This window comes from Ylistrum balloti, unplaced genomic scaffold (assembly GCF_031769215.1).
Source record: "Ylistrum balloti isolate Yb309-2 unplaced genomic scaffold, AGI_CSIRO_Ybal_v1 Utg370258, whole genome shotgun sequence".
Lineage (NCBI taxonomy): Eukaryota > Metazoa > Mollusca > Bivalvia > Pectinida > Pectinidae > Ylistrum > Ylistrum balloti.
The window spans coordinates 14587-32417 of NW_026782204.1; the positions used below are offsets into that span (position 1 = coordinate 14587).

The 17831-nt window shown below is 35.8% G+C and overlaps 1 protein-coding gene across 1 annotated transcript; it reads left to right on the plus strand.

Moving 5' to 3' along the window:
• Positions 1-376: 376 nt before the first annotated feature.
• On the plus strand, positions 377-17649 carry LOC132552561 (NAD(+) hydrolase SARM1-like). The gene is made up of 9 exons (XM_060216743.1): positions 377-1951; positions 3284-3460; positions 12655-12779; positions 13203-13438; positions 14214-14337; positions 14877-15066; positions 15483-15604; positions 16565-17508; positions 17550-17649. Exons 1-8 carry the CDS (start codon positions 458-460, stop codon positions 16743-16745), a joined length of 2649 nt encoding a protein of 882 aa, XP_060072726.1. The 5' UTR covers positions 377-457; the 3' UTR covers positions 16746-17508; positions 17550-17649.
• The last annotated feature ends 182 nt before the right edge of the window (positions 17650-17831 follow it).

Genomic DNA, 17831 nt, shown 5'->3' on the forward strand with positions numbered 1-17831 from the left:
ATAAGACCTCTAACCTTGGAACTAGTATAGTTATGACCTTCAACTACAAAGCTATCCTTTATAGTCAAAATTTTACTCTTAAAGATCTGATAATGCCCTTGAACCCTGTAAAACTTGTCTTAGAAGTTTTTCTTATCTTGGAGGATCTTTAATGACCTTGAAGGAGTCTTTCTCTGCCTTATTGGGATTTGTAGCCTTGAACACATTACACTGAGAAGATATTTACACTGCCATCATTGAGTTCCTCGAATGCTTGACCCAAAATTTTGGAACCTGTCGGCCAGCTGATAGTGATTATTTATCCAGCGACTGTGAGGATGGTAAAGAAAGAGCAGTTGGATTTTCCAGACAGGGTAAGGATGAGAAAACATCAGTGAGAGTGACCTCCCCTCATAGTGTGGCTTCCTCTACAGATGATGGTGTGTCTATAGATAAACATCTGGATACTTTAAAAACTATGGCTGATCAGGAGGATTCTGACAGTGATACAGTAGGCCCAGTACGTAGAATAAACTCCGCTGCTGGTTTAAATGAGACAGAAAATAAACAGGAAGGACAACAATCATTTGATCCCTACAGAATGTTGGAGCGCTCTCAATCTGAGGCTGTCCTTATCCATAATGTTGAAAATCCTTCTGTGGATGTTATGAGTCTGGAATCCACCCAGTCTTCAGAAGAAGTTGGATGTGAAGGTGCAATGTCCAGTCACCACAATATCTCTGAATGTTCCAAAGTTTATTTCGATTTGTCCAAGGCAGAGGCATATGAGAATCTGTGCGACCGGACTCCAAATTTACTAACAAGGACATCTTCAGGGCGACATCTTGAAACAATCCCCCAGGAAGACGAAACAGATGAATGCGGAAAGTTTAGCCTTAGTGAGAGGTCAATATCAATGGAAAGCACGTCCAGTGAAGACAGAAGTCCCCGAGGTTCTCATATCAGTCTTAAATCTGTTCGAGAGGATAAGGCATTTATTACCACAGGCATGGCTCGAAAGGTCATGAAGGTCAATAAATCCCAGGAACATTTGAGTAAGATTTCGAAGAGCAGCTGGAAAGCAAGCTTCCAGTCATACGCACAAAACTTACGACAAAAAACGAAACAGTTACAGATGGGTTCTATCCAGGAACAGATTCATGCTCTCAGAGAGTTATGTGTCATGATGGAACAAGTCTGGTCAATTCCTACCTATGGCAGAGATTTGGCGTACGGTTTGTGTGACATCATCAAGTCCGAGAAACTACTGGACATTATCATCAAGAACTGTCAGTCCCAGTCCAGGGATCTGTTGAGATCGTCTGCACGACTTTTGGAGAAAGTTCTAACCACAGGTAACCGGCACAAGGTGGCTGATATTGGTCTTGATATCGTTGTCAAGATGACAATTGATGTTAAAGGAGATACTGAAATGGCAAGAGTATCGACAGGAATACTGGAGAGCCTGTTTAAGACGTCTGAAGATGCAAGTTCTCGCTTGATTAAGCTTGGAGGATTGGATGTTGTTCTTTACTGGTGTCGCTGTAATGACCGACTTACTCTAAGACACTGCGCCATTGCCCTCGCAAACCTGGCACTGTACGGTGGCCCCGAGAACCAGGAAATCATGGCAAAGAACAAAGTGCCCGAATGGCTGTTCCCGCTGGCGTTTAATGACGACGACAGTGTACGATATTACGCATGCCTGGCCATATCTGTATTGGTAGCAAATAAAGAAATTGAGGCTGATGTACTGAATTCTGGCACATTGGAGCTTGTTCTCCCTTTCATCAACAGCCACAATCCCGGGGAATTTGCTCGCATGGATCTGTCACATCGTCATGGCCGATCTCGAGGATGGCTGAAGCGATTGGCAGGTCTTCTGTCAAGCAAGAGGGAGGAAGCGCAGGCCTTGGCGGCATTCCATTTCGCTATGGAAGCTGGCATTAAGAGTGAACAAGATAAGAAAGAGGTACTGAATTTGATTTCTGAATTTGTACCCCGTGTCATCTATTTAACAGTATAATTGATTGAAAATTGTTCTTTTTTACCCTGAGCTTTAACATCGGAAAATTAACTTTTCTATTTGTCATATATGCATGACATGTATATTGGTTGTTTCCATGAGACATGATTGTAACACTTGTTCAGCATTGAATACAAATAATCGAGGGAAATATAAAGAAAACTAAGAACATGTTTTTGGTAAAAAGCACCAATCTGTTTACTTATTTCTTACGTAATCTGTTTACTTATTTCTTACGTAATCTGTTTACTTATTTCTTACGTAATCTGTTTACTTATTTCTTACGTAATCTGTTTACTTATTTCTTACGTAATCTGTTTACTTATTTCTTACGTAATCTGTTTACTTATTTCTTACGTAATCTAGTTACTTAGTTCTTACGTAATCTAGTTACTTATTTCTTACGTAATCTGTTTACTTATTTCTTACGTAATCTGTTTACTTATTTCGTAATCGTAATCTGTTTACTTATTTCTTACGTAATCTGTTTACTTATTTCTTACGTAATCTAGTTACTTATTTCTTACGTAATCTGTTTACTTATTTCTTACGTAATCTGTTTACTTATTTCTTACGTAATCTAGTTACTTATTTCTTACGTAATCTAGTTACTTATTTCTTACGTAATCTGTTTACTTATTTCTTACGTAATCTGTTTACTTATTTCTTACGTAATCTGTTTACTTATTTCTTACGTAATCTGTTTACTTATTTCTTACGTAATCTAGTTACTTATTTCTTACGTAATCTAGTTACTTATTTCTTACGTAATCTAGTTACTTATTTCTTACGTAATCTGTTTACTTATTTCTTACGTAATCTAGTTACTTATTTCTTACGTAATCTGTTTACTTATTTCTTACGTAATCTGTTTACTTATTTCTTACGTAATCTAGTTACTTATTTCTTACGTAATCTGTTTACTTATTTCTTACGTAATCTGTTTACTTATTTCTTACGTAATCTGTTTACTTATTTCTTACGTAATCTGTTTATCTTATTTCTTACGTAATCTGTTTACTTATTTCTTACGTAATCTGTTTACTTATTTCTTACGTAATCTGTTTACTTTTATTTTCACAGTTCATTGGTCAAGACTAGTAAATATTTAGCAAATTTTAAAATGTGGCAATTAAATTTTGGGAAAAAATCACAATGAGGACTTTCAGTTTATAAACAAGCCTTTATTTTTAACAAAGTTTGCAGTAATTTTGTAGACAACATTTAATATTGCTCTCTAGATCTCTAATATATGTGATCATTTTTTGTATGTGGTAGGTTTTCTATGAAATTGAAGCTATAGAGCCTCTGAGAAAATTAGCAGGAAGTCCAAACGCAACAGTTTCTAAGCTTGCTGGCGAGGCTTTAAAGATTATAGGCGAAGAGTTACCACACAAACTCACACAACAAGTGCCACTGTGGACCGTGGCAGATGTTTCAGCCTGGGTGGCTCAGGTAAGTGAATATCACCTACAGATGATGTTTGATAAAGATCTAGACAAACTGGTTGTGTTGTATTCAACATCAGTAAACTATAGATGTTTTCTGCATTTGGTGCAGAAGTTCTGTCACTTGGCTTAGCTACTTGTATAACGCAAGATGAACAGCCAAAGTTGGAAAGACTCTGAAGTGTGGCTGCTTCACATTTCTCTGAAGTGTGGCTGCTTCACATTTCTCTGTGTGTGGCTGCTTCACATTTCTCTGTGTGTGGCTGCTTCACATTTCTCTGTGTGTGGCTGCTTCACATTTCTCTGTCTTGGCCTGCTAAAAGACATTGTATATACCTGTGATATACACAAAGTTCTACAGTACCTATCAGATCCATACTGGCTTGTGAGACACGTCTCCTCTATGTACTGTTGTACCTGTAACCCTGCTAAAATGCTAGCCGCAATATACCACTCGGCTAGAGAGAACTTCTCTTTAGCTGGATTGTTCGAGCGTCAGACTAGTAAGCCAGGGGTCCTGGGTTCGACTCCTATCGGAGGCATTGAAATAAATAATGACCTCTGTTACATTGGCGCCCATGTAGGGACCCGGGAATAGTACTTAGCCATGCCCCACCTGCATCGCTGTAACCCCTGGAAACTCAAGGACGAGTTATTTCCCGGAGGGGGAGTATGTAACCCTGGTAAAATACTAGTCGCAATATACCACTCGGCTAGAGAGAACTTCTCTTTAGCTGGATTGGGGTTAATAATAACTTTTGTTTCATATCTCTCAAAGGATATACAAATTATGTTATAATTTTAAAGGGACATCACTGTGTTACTGCATATTTTATAAACTTCCATATACATTTCTATTACATCTATAACATTACGTAATAGTTTTGAAAATGAGGCATTTTGTTTTGTAAACATTAGCACATGATGGCAAGTAGAAATGACAACAACAGTAGTGACACAGTAAGTAGAATCTGTTTTTCAGCACCAGATTTGTTATGGGTCTGACCAATGTTATTTTATATCTCGAAGTTAATTTTAGAATTAAGAAATAAGTGACATTAATTGCCAACATAGTCACTACCAAACTTTACGGCAGAATGCTTATTTGTTTATAGGCAGCAATGTTTTGTATGCATGCGTTATCTACCATATATGACACAAAAATTTACATATCCAGACTGTTGATCAACAGATCAGGATTTCCTTTTCATAAGTATAAATTACCCTCTTTACGTGGATATTTCAGCAAAAACCAAAAATAATTACACAGGATGATACACTTTATATGTCCAACTATGAACTGAGTTATCATTTTATCTTAGATTTATGAAATAGGTCTCAAGAATTCTTCTTTTTTTGCAAGCTTTTGGCTAGTTGAAATGAAAAACCGATGACAATTAAGTTTCTCAAAGAGCATAGGAAACAAAAACAAATCTAAAAACTGTTTTATCACATGGTCCATTAACTTGCAAATATCGCAGAAAAACTGGTTTCTAGAAGACAACATCACTACATGAAACATTGGCCTCCATTGTGATGCATCATTTACGGAACGTGTCATATTACTATGGTAGTGTAAACTATACACACCAGAAGTTTGATGATATTACTATGGTAGTGTAAACTATACACACCAGAAGTTTGATGATATTACTATGGTAGTGTAAACTACAGACACCAGAAGTTTGATGATATTACTATGGTAGTGTAAACTACAGACACCAGAAGTTTGATGATATTACTATGGTAGTGTAAACTACAGACACCAGAAGTTTGATGATATTACTATGGTAGTGTAAACTACACACACCAGAAGTTTGATGATATTACTATGGTAGTGTAAACTACACACAGACACCAGAAGTTTGATGATATTACTATGGTAGTGTAAACTACACACTGACACCAGTGTAAACTACACACACACGAAGTTTGATGATATTACTATGGTAGTGTAAACTACACACAGACACCAGAAGTTTGATGATATTACTATGGTAGTGTAAACTACAGACAGACACCAGAAGTTTGATGATATTACTATGGTAGTGTAAACTACACACACAGACACCAGAAGTTTGATGATATTACTATGGTAGTGTAAACTACACACAGACACCAGAAGTTTGATGATATTACTATGGTAGTGTAAACTACACACAGACACCAGAAGTTTGATGATATTACTATGGTAGTGTAAACTACACAGACACACACTACACACAGACACCAGAAGTTTGATGATATTACTATGGTAGTGTAAACTACACACAGACACCAGAAGTTTGATGATATTACTATGGTAGTGTAAACTACACACAGACACCAGAAGTTTGATGATATTACTATGGTAGTGTAAACTACACACAGACACCAGAAGTTTGATGATATTACTATGGTAGTGTAAACTACAGACACCAGAAGTTTGATGATATTACTATGGTAGTGTAAACTACACACAGACACCAGAAGTTTGATGATATTACTATGGTAGTGTAAACTACACACAGACACCAGAAGTTTGATGATATTACTATGGTAGTGTAAACTACACACAGACACCAGAAGTTTGATGATATTACTATGGTAGTGTAAACTACACACAGACACCAGAAGTTTGATGATATTACTATGGTAGTGTAAACTACACACAGACACCAGAAGTTTGATGATATTACTATGGTAGTGTAAACTACAGACACCAGAAGTTTGATGATATTACTATACACACCAGAAGTTTGATGATATTACTATGAGTGTAAACTACACACAGACACCAGAAGTTTGATGATATTACTATGGTAGTGTAAACTACAGACACCAGAAGTTTGATGATATTACTATGGTAGTGTAAACTACACACAGACACCAGAAGTTTGATGATATTACTATGGTAGTGTAAACTATACACACCAGAAGTTTGATGATATTACTATGGTAGTGTAAACTACACACAGACACCAGAAGTTTGATGATATTACTATGGTAGTGTAAACTACACACAGACACCAGAAGTTTGATGATATTACTATGGTAGTGTAAAGTGTAAACTACACACAGACACCAGAAGTTTGATGATATTACTATGGTAGTGTAAACTACACAGACACCAGAAGTTTGATGATATTACTATGGTAGTGTAAACTACACAGACACCAGAAGTTTGATGATATTACTATGGTAGTGTAAACTACACACAGACACCAGAAGTTTGATGATATTACTATGGTAGTGTAAACTACAGACACCAGAAGTTTGATGATATTACTATGGTAGTGTAAACTACACACAGACACCAGAAGTTTGATGATATTACTATGGTAGTGTGAACTATACACACCAGAAGTTTGATGATATTACTATGGTAGTGTAAACTACACACACCAGAAGTTTGATGATATTACTATGGTAGTGTAAACTACACACAGACACCAGAAGTTTGATGATATTACTATGGTAGTGTAAACTACAGACACCAGAAGTTTGATGATATTACTATGGTAGTGTAAACTATACACACCAGAAGTTTGATGATATTACTATGGTAGTGTAAACTACAGACACCAGAAGTTTGATGATATTACTATGGTAGTGTAAACTACACACAGACACCAGAAGTTTGATGATATTACTATGGTAGTGTAAACTACACACAGACACCAGAAGTTTGATGATATTACTATGGTAGTGTAAACTATACACACCAGAAGTTTGATGATATTACTATGGTAGTGTAAACTACACACTGACACCAGAAGTTTGATGATATTACTATGGTAGTGTAAACTACAGACACCAGAAGTTTGATGATATTACTATGGTAGTGTAAACTACAGACACCAGAAGTTTGATGATATTACTATGGTAGTGTAAACTACAGACACCAGAAGTTTGATGATATTACTATGGTAGTGTAAACTACACACAGACACCAGAAGTTTGATGATATTACTATGGTAGTGTAAACTACACACTGACACCAGAAGTTTGATGATATTACTATGGTAGTGTAAACTACACACAGACACCAGAAGTTTGATGATATTACTATGGTAGTGTAAACTACACACAGACACCAGAAGTTTGATGATATTACTATGGTAGTGTAAACTATGGTAGTGTAAACACACAGACACCAGAAGTTTGATGATATTACTATGGTAGTGTAAACTACAGACACCAGAAGTTTGATGATATTACTATGGTAGTGTAAACTATGGTAGTGTACACACAGACACCAGAAGTTTGATGATATTACTATGGTAGTGTAAACTACATATTACACACAGACACCAGAAGTTTGATGATATTACTATGGTAGTGTAACACAGAAGTTTGATGATATTACACTACAGACACCAGAAGTTTGATGATATTACTATGGTAGTGTAAACTACACACAGACACCAGAAGTTTGATGATATTACTATGGTAGTGTAAACTACACACAGACACCAGAAGTTTGATGATATTACTATGGTAGTGTAAACTACACACAGACACCAGAAGTTTGATGATATTACTATGGTAGTGTAAACTACAGACACCAGAAGTTTGATGATATTACTATGGTAGTGTAAACTACACACTGACACCAGAAGTTTGATGATATTACTATGGTAGTGTAAACTACAGACACCAGAAGTTTGATGATATTACTATGGTAGTGTAAACTACAGACACCAGAAGTTTGATGATATTACTATGGTAGTGTAAACTACACACAGACACCAGAAGTTTGATGATATTACTATGGTAGTGTAAAAAAATAAACACTGACACACAGACACCAGAAGTTTGATGATATTACTATGGTAGTGTAAACTACACACAGACACCAGAAGTTTGATGATATTACTATGGTAGTGTAAACTACACACTGACACCAGAAGTTTGATGATATTACTATGGTAGTGTAAACTACACACAGACACCAGAAGTTTGATGATATTACTATGGTAGTACAGACACCAGAAGTTTATGATATTACTATGGTAGTGTAAACACAGACACCAGAAGTTTGATGATATTACTATGGTAGTGTAAACTACACACTGACACCAGAAGTTTGATGATATTACTATGGTAGTGTAAACTACACACAGACACCAGAAGTTTGATGATATTACTATGGTAGTGTAAACTACAGACACAAGAAGTTTGATGATATTACTATGGTAGTGTAAACTACAGACACCAGAAGTTTGATGATATTACTATGGTAGTGTAAACTACACACAGACACCAGAAGTTTGATGATATTACTATGGTAGTGTAAACTACACACAGACACCAGAAGTTTGATGATATTACTATGGTAGTGTAAACTACAGACACCAGAAGTTTGATGATATTACTATGGTAGTGTAAACTACACAGACACCAGAAGTTTGATGATATTACTATGGTAGTGTAAACTACACACAGACACCAGAAGTTTGATGATATTACTATGGTAGTGTAAACTACACACACACCAGACACCAGAAGTTTGATGATATTACTATGGTAGTGTAAACTACAGACACCAGAAGTTTGATGATATTACTATGGTAGTGTAAACTACACACAGACACCAGAAGTTTGATGATATTACTATGGTAGTGTACAGACACCAGAAGTTTGATGATATTACACTACAGACACCAGAAGTTTGATGATATTACTATGGTAGTGTAAACTACACACAGACACCACAGACACCAGAAGTTTGATGATATTACTATGGTAGTGTAACACTACAGACACCAGAAGTTTGATGATATTACTATGGTAGTGTAAACTACACACAGACACCAGAAGTTTGATGATATTACTATGGTAGTGTAAACTACACACAGACACCAGAAGTTTGATGATATTACTATGGTAGTGTAAACTACAGACACCAGAAGTTTGATGATATTACTATGGTAGTGTAAACTACAGACACCAGAAGTTTGATGATATTACTATGGTAGTGTGAACTACAGACACCAGAAGTTTGATGATATTACTATGGTAGTGTAAACTACACACAGACACCAGAAGATTGTTGTTCATACGATGTTAAAGAAAAAAACAGACACCAGAAGTTTGATGATATTACTATATTACACACAGACACCAGAAGTTTGATGATATTACTATGGTAGTGTAAACTACACACACACCAGAAGTTTGATGATATTACTACACACAGACACCAGAAGTTTGATGATATTACTATGGTAGTGTAAACTACACAGACACCAGAAGTTTGATGATATTACTATGGTAGTGTACAGACACCAGAAGTTTGATGATATTACTATGGTAGTGTAAACTACAGACACCAGAAGTTTGATGATATTACTATGGTAGTGTAAACTACACACAGACACCAGAAGTTTGATGATATTACTATGGTAGTGTAAACTACACACACCAGAAGTTTGATGATATTACTATGGTAGTGTAAACTACACACACAAAAATAGTAATAAAAAAACTATGAAATACAAAAAAACAGACACCAGAAGTTTGATGATATTACTATGGTAGTGTAAACTACAGACACCAGAAGTTTGATGATATTACTATGGTAGTGTAAACTACACACAGACACCAGAAGTTTGATGATATTACTATGGTAGTGTAAACTACACACAGACACCAGAAGTTTGATGATATTACTATGGTAGTGTAAACTATACACACCAGAAGTTTGATGATATTACTATGGTAGTGTAAACTACACACAGACACCAGAAGTTTGATGATATTACTATGGTAGTGTAAACTACACACAGACACCAGAAGTTTGATGATATTACTATGGTAGTGTAAACTACACACAGACACCAGAAGTTTGATGATATTACTATGGTAGTGTAAACTACACACAGACACCAGAAGTTTGATGATACACCAGAAGTTTGATGATATTACTATGGTAGTGTAAACTACAGACACCAGAAGTTTGATGATATTACTATGGTACACACAGACACCAGAAGTTTGTGATATTACTAACACACAGACACCAGAAGTTTGATGATATTACTATGGTAGTGTAAACTACACCAGAAGTTTGATGATATTACTATGGTAGTGTAAACTACACACAGACACCAGAAGTTTGATGATATTACTATGGTAGTGTAAACTACACACAGACACCAGAAGTTTGATGATATTACTATGGTAGTGTAAACTACAGACACCAGAAGTTTGATGATATTACTATGGTAGTGTAAACTACACACAGACACCAGAAGTTTGATGATATTACTATGGTAGTGTAAACTACACACAGACACCAGAAGTTTGATGATATTACTATGGTAGTGTAAACTACACACAGACACCAGAAGTTTGATGATATTACTATGGTAGTGTAAACTACACACAGACACCAGAAGTTTGATGATATTACTATGGTAGTGTAAACTACACACAGACACCAGAAGTTTGATGATATTACTATGGTAGTGTAAACTACACACAGACACCAGAAGTTTGATGATATTACTATGGTAGTGTAAACTACACACAGACACCAGAAGTTTGATGATATTACTATGGTAGTGTAAACTACACACAGACACCAGAAGTTTGATGATATTACTATGGTAGTGTAAACTACACACAGACACCAGAAGTTTGATGATATTACTATGGTAGTGTAAACTACACACAGACACCAGAAGTTTGATGATATTACTATGGTAGTGTAAACTACACACAGACACCAGAAGTTTGATGATATTACTATGGTAGTGTAAACTATACACACCAGAAGTTTGATGATATTACTATGGTAGTGTAAACTACACACAGACACCAGAAGTTTGATGATATTACTATGGTAGTGTAAACTACACACAGACACCAGAAGTTTGATGATATTACTATGGTAGTGTAAACTACACACAGACACCAGAAGTTTGATGATATTACTATGGTAGTGTAAACTACACAGACACCAGAAGTTTGATGATATTACTATGGTAGTGTAAACTACTGACACCAGAAGTTTGACTACAGACACCAGAGTATGATATTACTATGGTAGTGTAAACTACACACTGACACCAGAAGTTTGATGATATTACTATGGTAGTGTAAACTACAGACACCAGAAGTTTGATGATATTACTATGGTAGTGTAAACTACACACAGACACCAGAAGTTTGATGATATTACTATGGTAGTGTAAACTACACCAGAAGTTTGATGATATTACACTACAGACACCAAGTTTGATGATATTACTATGGTAGTGTAAACTACACACAGACACCAGAAGTTTGATGATATTACTATGGTAGTGTAAACTACAGACACCAGAAGTTTGATGATATTACTATGGTAGTGTAAACTACACACAGACACCAGAAGTTTGATGATATTACTATGGTAGTGTAAACTACACACTGACACCAGAAGTTTGATGATATTACTATGGTAGTGTAAACTACACACTGACACCAGAAGTTTGATGATATTACTATGGTAGTGTAAACTACACACTGACACCAGAAGTTTGATGATACACTATGGTAGTGTAAACCAGAAGTTTGATGATATTACACTACACACAGACACCAGAAGTTTGATGATATTACTATGGTAGTGTAAACTACACACAGACACCAGAAGTTTGATGATATTACTATGGTAGTGTGAACTACTCTCACTCGAGCAATAAATATATTCATTAGTAAGTGACTTGTTGGCACATAACGGCACAGTATTGATTACTGCCTTTGCAGGGTAACTAGGCAGTATATCTGCTGTTAATGTCTGTAACATACTCAACAACAACAACCACAATATAAAATTGTTAACAAAGTAGCAATTTAGAATTAAAATCAACATTATTAGGGCAAAACGTGAACAAAGAAAAAGAATTAAACTGAAACTCTTGAAAATATTATTTGGAAAAATATACCAGGTGTTCCAGAAGGTTTAGTGTCTTCTGCTTCATTTGTGTCATTGGCTTTATCCAGACACATTAAAAGCAAACATACTTACATGATTTGGAGGTTGTCAGACATTTCTGTCAAGAAATCAAACTATGTATGAATGTTTTTGTTGACTTCAGAAGAAAATACATCAGTGCTGTAACGGTATAAAGAAAACTGTGTGGTAAACAGGTGCTGTTTTAACATGGAAGCTATGTAAAGATCACTTGAGAAACCTATTGCTGTTCAGTCTGGTATTGATTTTACTTACAGGTTGGGTTTAAGGATATGACTGCTGACTTCGAACGATGTAAAGTTGATGGAGATCTGTTGTTGACGATGACTAAAGAAGACCTAGCGGACAGCATTGGAATGACATGTAAAATTACACAGAAAAGGTTAGTACTGATATAACCCTGATGTGAAGTTCACCAAGACCTGATTGTCAGAGTTGATGTACATGTAGAAACACAAAGGGAAAATGAGAAAATGAAATCCATTAAATTAAATAGATGAAGCTTCTTGGTCTCTTTGAAATCCTATATTTTAAGCCCTTGTCACGTTTACCATTGATACTACCTGGCCAGTCCGTACATTTGTATTGCATCACATCTCATCTCTCTAGTTACTCCACTGCTTCTGATATTTGCATCAATCTTTATATCAACTTTCATTAAGTATCGTAAGAAATTATATGTTGGCCTGGCAAAATGAACAACTTTTTTACAAAACTTAATACCGCTTAATAAATAGGCCTGAGGCATGAATGGTCCCAGAATTCTGATGACATATTATTCTTTAAATTCATACACCTTTTCCAGGTTCCTTCGGGAGTTGACGCACTTGAAGACGACAGCTGACTATAAGTCATGTGACCAGGGTGGGCTTGATGATTGGTTGTCGGAAATGAATCAGGATTATCGCCAGTACATGTACCAGATGATGAAGTCAGGGCTAGACAAACACTATCTCTCCCATGTGTGTGACGATGAACTGATGCGAGACTGTGGTATTAACAACGGAATTCATCGTAAACGTATCATGCAGAAAATCGCAGGTTGGCTAATTGAACGAGCAAAGCAGTTTACATTCCATTAGCTTGAAAATAATTTTTTCCACTGTTTCCTTCTACAATGTTTTATGAAAGTTATGCTTGTAAATCTGTGTTAATATGTCACTTGTGTGCTGCCAATCCCTTTTCCTGCACATCATGGTACTGCCTGTCCACGGTTTGGAAATTCTCAATAAATAGATACATTTGTTATTATGAATGTTTTGAAAACAGACTGATGTTCGATTCTTCGATATTGTAGCTCAATTTATTCATGTCATCTACTTAAGCAAACTTTGCAGCAGTTTTCAAACTAGTTTGCAATAAATTTTCTTGGGTAAGATTTTTTGTTGAAGGGAGATAATCCAAGACAAAGCTTAAATAATGAAAGATTAGATATCAGGTTGATTGACGGATAGTGGAAGAGTCTTACACTGGTGAATTTCAACAACAACTAGTGAATCGGGTGATTTAGCAGTTTTCATGCTGCCTTCATCAACATACACCAGTATTTGTAAAGATCCAATTTACTCAACCCTCGGGTAAGACTTTTACAACACAAACAAAAGTATCAAAAGTGACAACAAAACATCACTTTGTATAAATAGTAATACACGTGTAGAATTTGACCAGACAGGCAGTAAGTATTAACCCCTAAAGATCAACAATATTGATAAATTACCAACTTTTTGGACCGAAATCTTTTGGAAAATGAGGGCCATAATTACACATGTATGTATATGTATGTTTTGTTTTAAGTTTTATCCATTGTCTTTGACAGCCATGAAGGAGCTTCAAATGTTCAGTGACCAGTGTAGTGTAGATTCCGCCGACGGTAGCCTCTTGTCTCGATCCATGGATGTCTTCATTAGTTATCGCCGTGCCAACGGATCTCAGCTGGCAAGGTTAGCTATATCAGAAAAAATTGGATTGCTGTAAATAATTTAGCAATAATTTTGTTTTAGCATTTTTCAGGATGAAAATATTGTGTTTAAATATGATTGTGCTAATTGCAATATTTGATTGCTATTTATAAAACAAATAGTGAATATGCTATTTCATGGCATGCTTATTTGTTGAAATTTGATTGTGCTAAATTCATTGTCTTAATAATAATTCAAAATTGAAATGCAACCATTTACAGTTAAAGAAAGGCCCTCATATAGAGTATTTTCAAATTTGATTGATTCTCCTCGCACAAACCTGGATTACCTTGCTAAGATTCAAGATATCACTAGCATTCAAAATCAATTCAACCCCGAGGGATCCTGACAGTATTTACAGGTTGTTTTAGTGTCATTTCGTCATTAACAATCGTCCTCACGTATAAATATGCAATTTTAAACAGTATATCATGCTTGTATGGTAACAGATATTTTCATTGCCCAATCAAACATTGTGAATTAGAATTAGTTTTATTTTAATTTTTGTGTTTGTTTTGCAGCCTCTTGAAGGTTCACCTACAGCTACGAGGGTTTTCTGTTTTTCTGGACATAGAAAAATTGCGAGCTGGAAAGTTTGATGAAGGACTTCTTAGCAGTGTTAAAATGGCCAAACATTTCATCATTGTCCTGACCCCGAACTCCCTGGACAGGTGTATCGGTGACAACAACCAGAAGGATTGGGTACACAAGGTATGCAAAGTTGGATCAGGGCATTTTTATCCTTGATGTGATTCACATATTTTCAGGTTTTTAGGTCATCTGACCCAAACGGTTGGATTAAGCTCCAATTTTATTGTCAAAAAATTGGTAACACTTGTTACAGTTACCTACTCCTCACCAAAACTACCATCTGCATCATGAAAAACAGCTTCTTAGTAAGACTTCATTCAAAGTAGAAAAAAATAACCCTTCTCCCTGCTGAAAGTTTTTGTAGTCAGATGACAGTACAGGCCCATGGGCCTCTTGTTTTTGTTGTTTTCTCTTTGTTTATGAAATAATACTGCTTCAATCTGCAAATTACCTTCATTTCTCCAAGTGTTTGATTTGACCTCTTTCCTTATATCACACAAGTTAGAGATGAGACATGTTTCAAATTATTTTTACAGGAGATTGTGGCCGCCATTAACAGTGGATGTAATATAATCCCACTGATGGACAACTTTACGTTCCCGCCAGCAGACATGCTTCCAGAGGACATGAGACAGATTGTATTCTTTAATGGAATAAGGTACTGGTGTAGGGTTAATTTAAGTCACAAATTTTGATGAAGAAGATATGAAGATGCATTCAGCATCCTGTTGGTGTCGATGGAGAGAGAAAAGAGTATCACTGTGATATAAAGTCACTATTTTGGTGATGTTTTACTAAAACTTTTGATTTGTTTAAACTTTGGTCCGTGTAACTTTTGACTGAATTGACCATTGACAAGTATAGATTTTTAGGTCATCTGACTTGAAGGGTAACCTATAGTCATTGTGCTTCGTCTGTCGTTGTGTGCCATGTATTACTTCTTCTCAATAACTAAAAGGCCCACGGTGCTGATATTGGACCAACGTTTTAAGGTCACAGGGATCAAATGTGTTGAAATGCTTCAGCACCTTCCTCTCAATAACTGAAAGATCCAGGATGATATTAGTCTTGTAGCATGCTAGGATGTAGGGCTACCAACTTTGTTCATATGAATGACATTGACCTACTTTCAAGGTCACAGGGGTCAAATTTGTTGAAATGCTGAAGCAAATTCTTTTCAATGACATAAAGGCCAAGGGTCTTGATATTGGGCCTGTGGCTTGCTTTTTCAACAAGCAATATGTCTAGAGTAATGGCATATTGTATGTATAAAGAACATGATTTCAAGTTTGCAGAAAATGTCTTGATGAACCAACAATGTTGTCTATGTAAGCTGTAGAGTAATTGAGCCTCTATCATATATGTGTGTTTATAGTCAGATGTCCGTTATGGCCCAATCATCATGTGGTTTGTGACTCAAATTTCCTCTCTCTGACATGATGTTTTGACTCGTTGTTTCTATGACTAGCATGACTTTTGTGTTAAGTGACCTTTGACTCATTATGCAATTTATGACCTTTGATAAATGATATCTACAGCCGTAACTTTTAACTTGAGCTTTACAATCTGTGTCAAGTTAAGATTGTCCCTTGTTGAATGTGACTTTGGCCTTTCACAGATGGATACATGACTACCAGGATGCATGTGTGGAGAAATTGGAGAAGTTTCTCCGCGGTGAAGTCAACACATCCAGCAAAAGGGCTGCCTTGTTCCAGATGGGGTCTTCGACAGAGGGTCCTGTGAAGGGGCCCTGTAAATACAGTTCCAGTGAGAGCACCAGCCCTACTAGTCCTCTATAGTACCTAGCATCTATGTCGCCCACTGATCTAGTCCTCTATTTCCAAAGCAATCGTCTTGAAGATGGATCTCACCAAGTCAGCTGATCTTGTATTTCACACCTCTTCCCACACACTTATCAAATGATAAATGACCTTCACCTCTAAAACAGGAAATTGGTGTTGAAATCTTGCTAAGTATTTCTTGTTTGGCTAAAATGCTATCTTGAGATTTCAAAACAGCTTGCTTGACATGAAATCATGCCATTTTGTGACAAGATCTTAATGCAATCTTGAGCTTTTAAAACAGCTCACTTGCCAGCTGTTTTGTAATTGGCTTATATTATGACCTTTCAACTTTTAAAGAAAAGCCCTATAACATAACCTTGATATTTCAACATATTTTGGCTTTTAAGGAAACACATGCTTAAAACCTTTGATTAGCTGATAATACCATCATTATATCTAAAAATATTTTCATTTTATAAGCTAAATGATGAATGGCTAATTTTTGTCATCTTCATTTAAAATAACTTCGCTATCATTTTTACAAGACTGAAAATATTTTTCATAAAATGAAATTTTGGCAAGATGTGAAATCAGTGTTATCAGTATGTTCCAGTTGATTTATCTTAAATCGACATAAATATCTTCTCAAAAAAAAACAGATAGGTAGATTCAAAATAAGTCTTAGTGATGGCGATCAACTTTTTTTGGAGTATGATTTAATTTCAAGTAGTTTGTAAGTAGAAAAAATCAGAAAAGTCTACAGCAAAGAACTTGTGAGGTAGAAATCAGAAAAGTTTACAACAAAGAACTTGTTGTGAGTTAGAAATCAGAAAAGTTTACAGCAAAGTACTTGTTGTGAGTTAGAAATCAGAAAAGTTTACAGCAAAGTACTTGTTGTGAGGTAGAAATCAGAAAAGTTTACAGCAAAGTACTTGTTGTGAGGTAGAAATCAGAAAAGTTTACAGCAAAGAACTTGTTGTGAGTTAGAAATCAGAAAAGTTTACACAAAGTACTTGTTGTGAGTTAGAAATCAGAAAAGTCTACAGCAAAGAACTTGTTGTGAGTTAGAAATCAGAAAAGTTTACAGCAAAGTACTTGTTG

Bases quoted from the DNA above. Each gene is read 5' to 3' on its own strand.
- LOC132552561 (XM_060216743.1), top strand. From the start codon at position 458: ATGGCTGATCAGGAGGATTCTGACAGTGATACAGTAGGCCCAGTACGT. The intron at 3,461-12,654 runs GTAAGTGAATAT...TTTTACTTACAG, and splicing joins TTTCAGCCTGGGTGGCTCAG to GTTGGGTTTAAGGATATGAC. The intron at 15,605-16,564 runs GTACTGGTGTAG...GGCCTTTCACAG, and splicing joins GTATTCTTTAATGGAATAAG to ATGGATACATGACTACCAGG.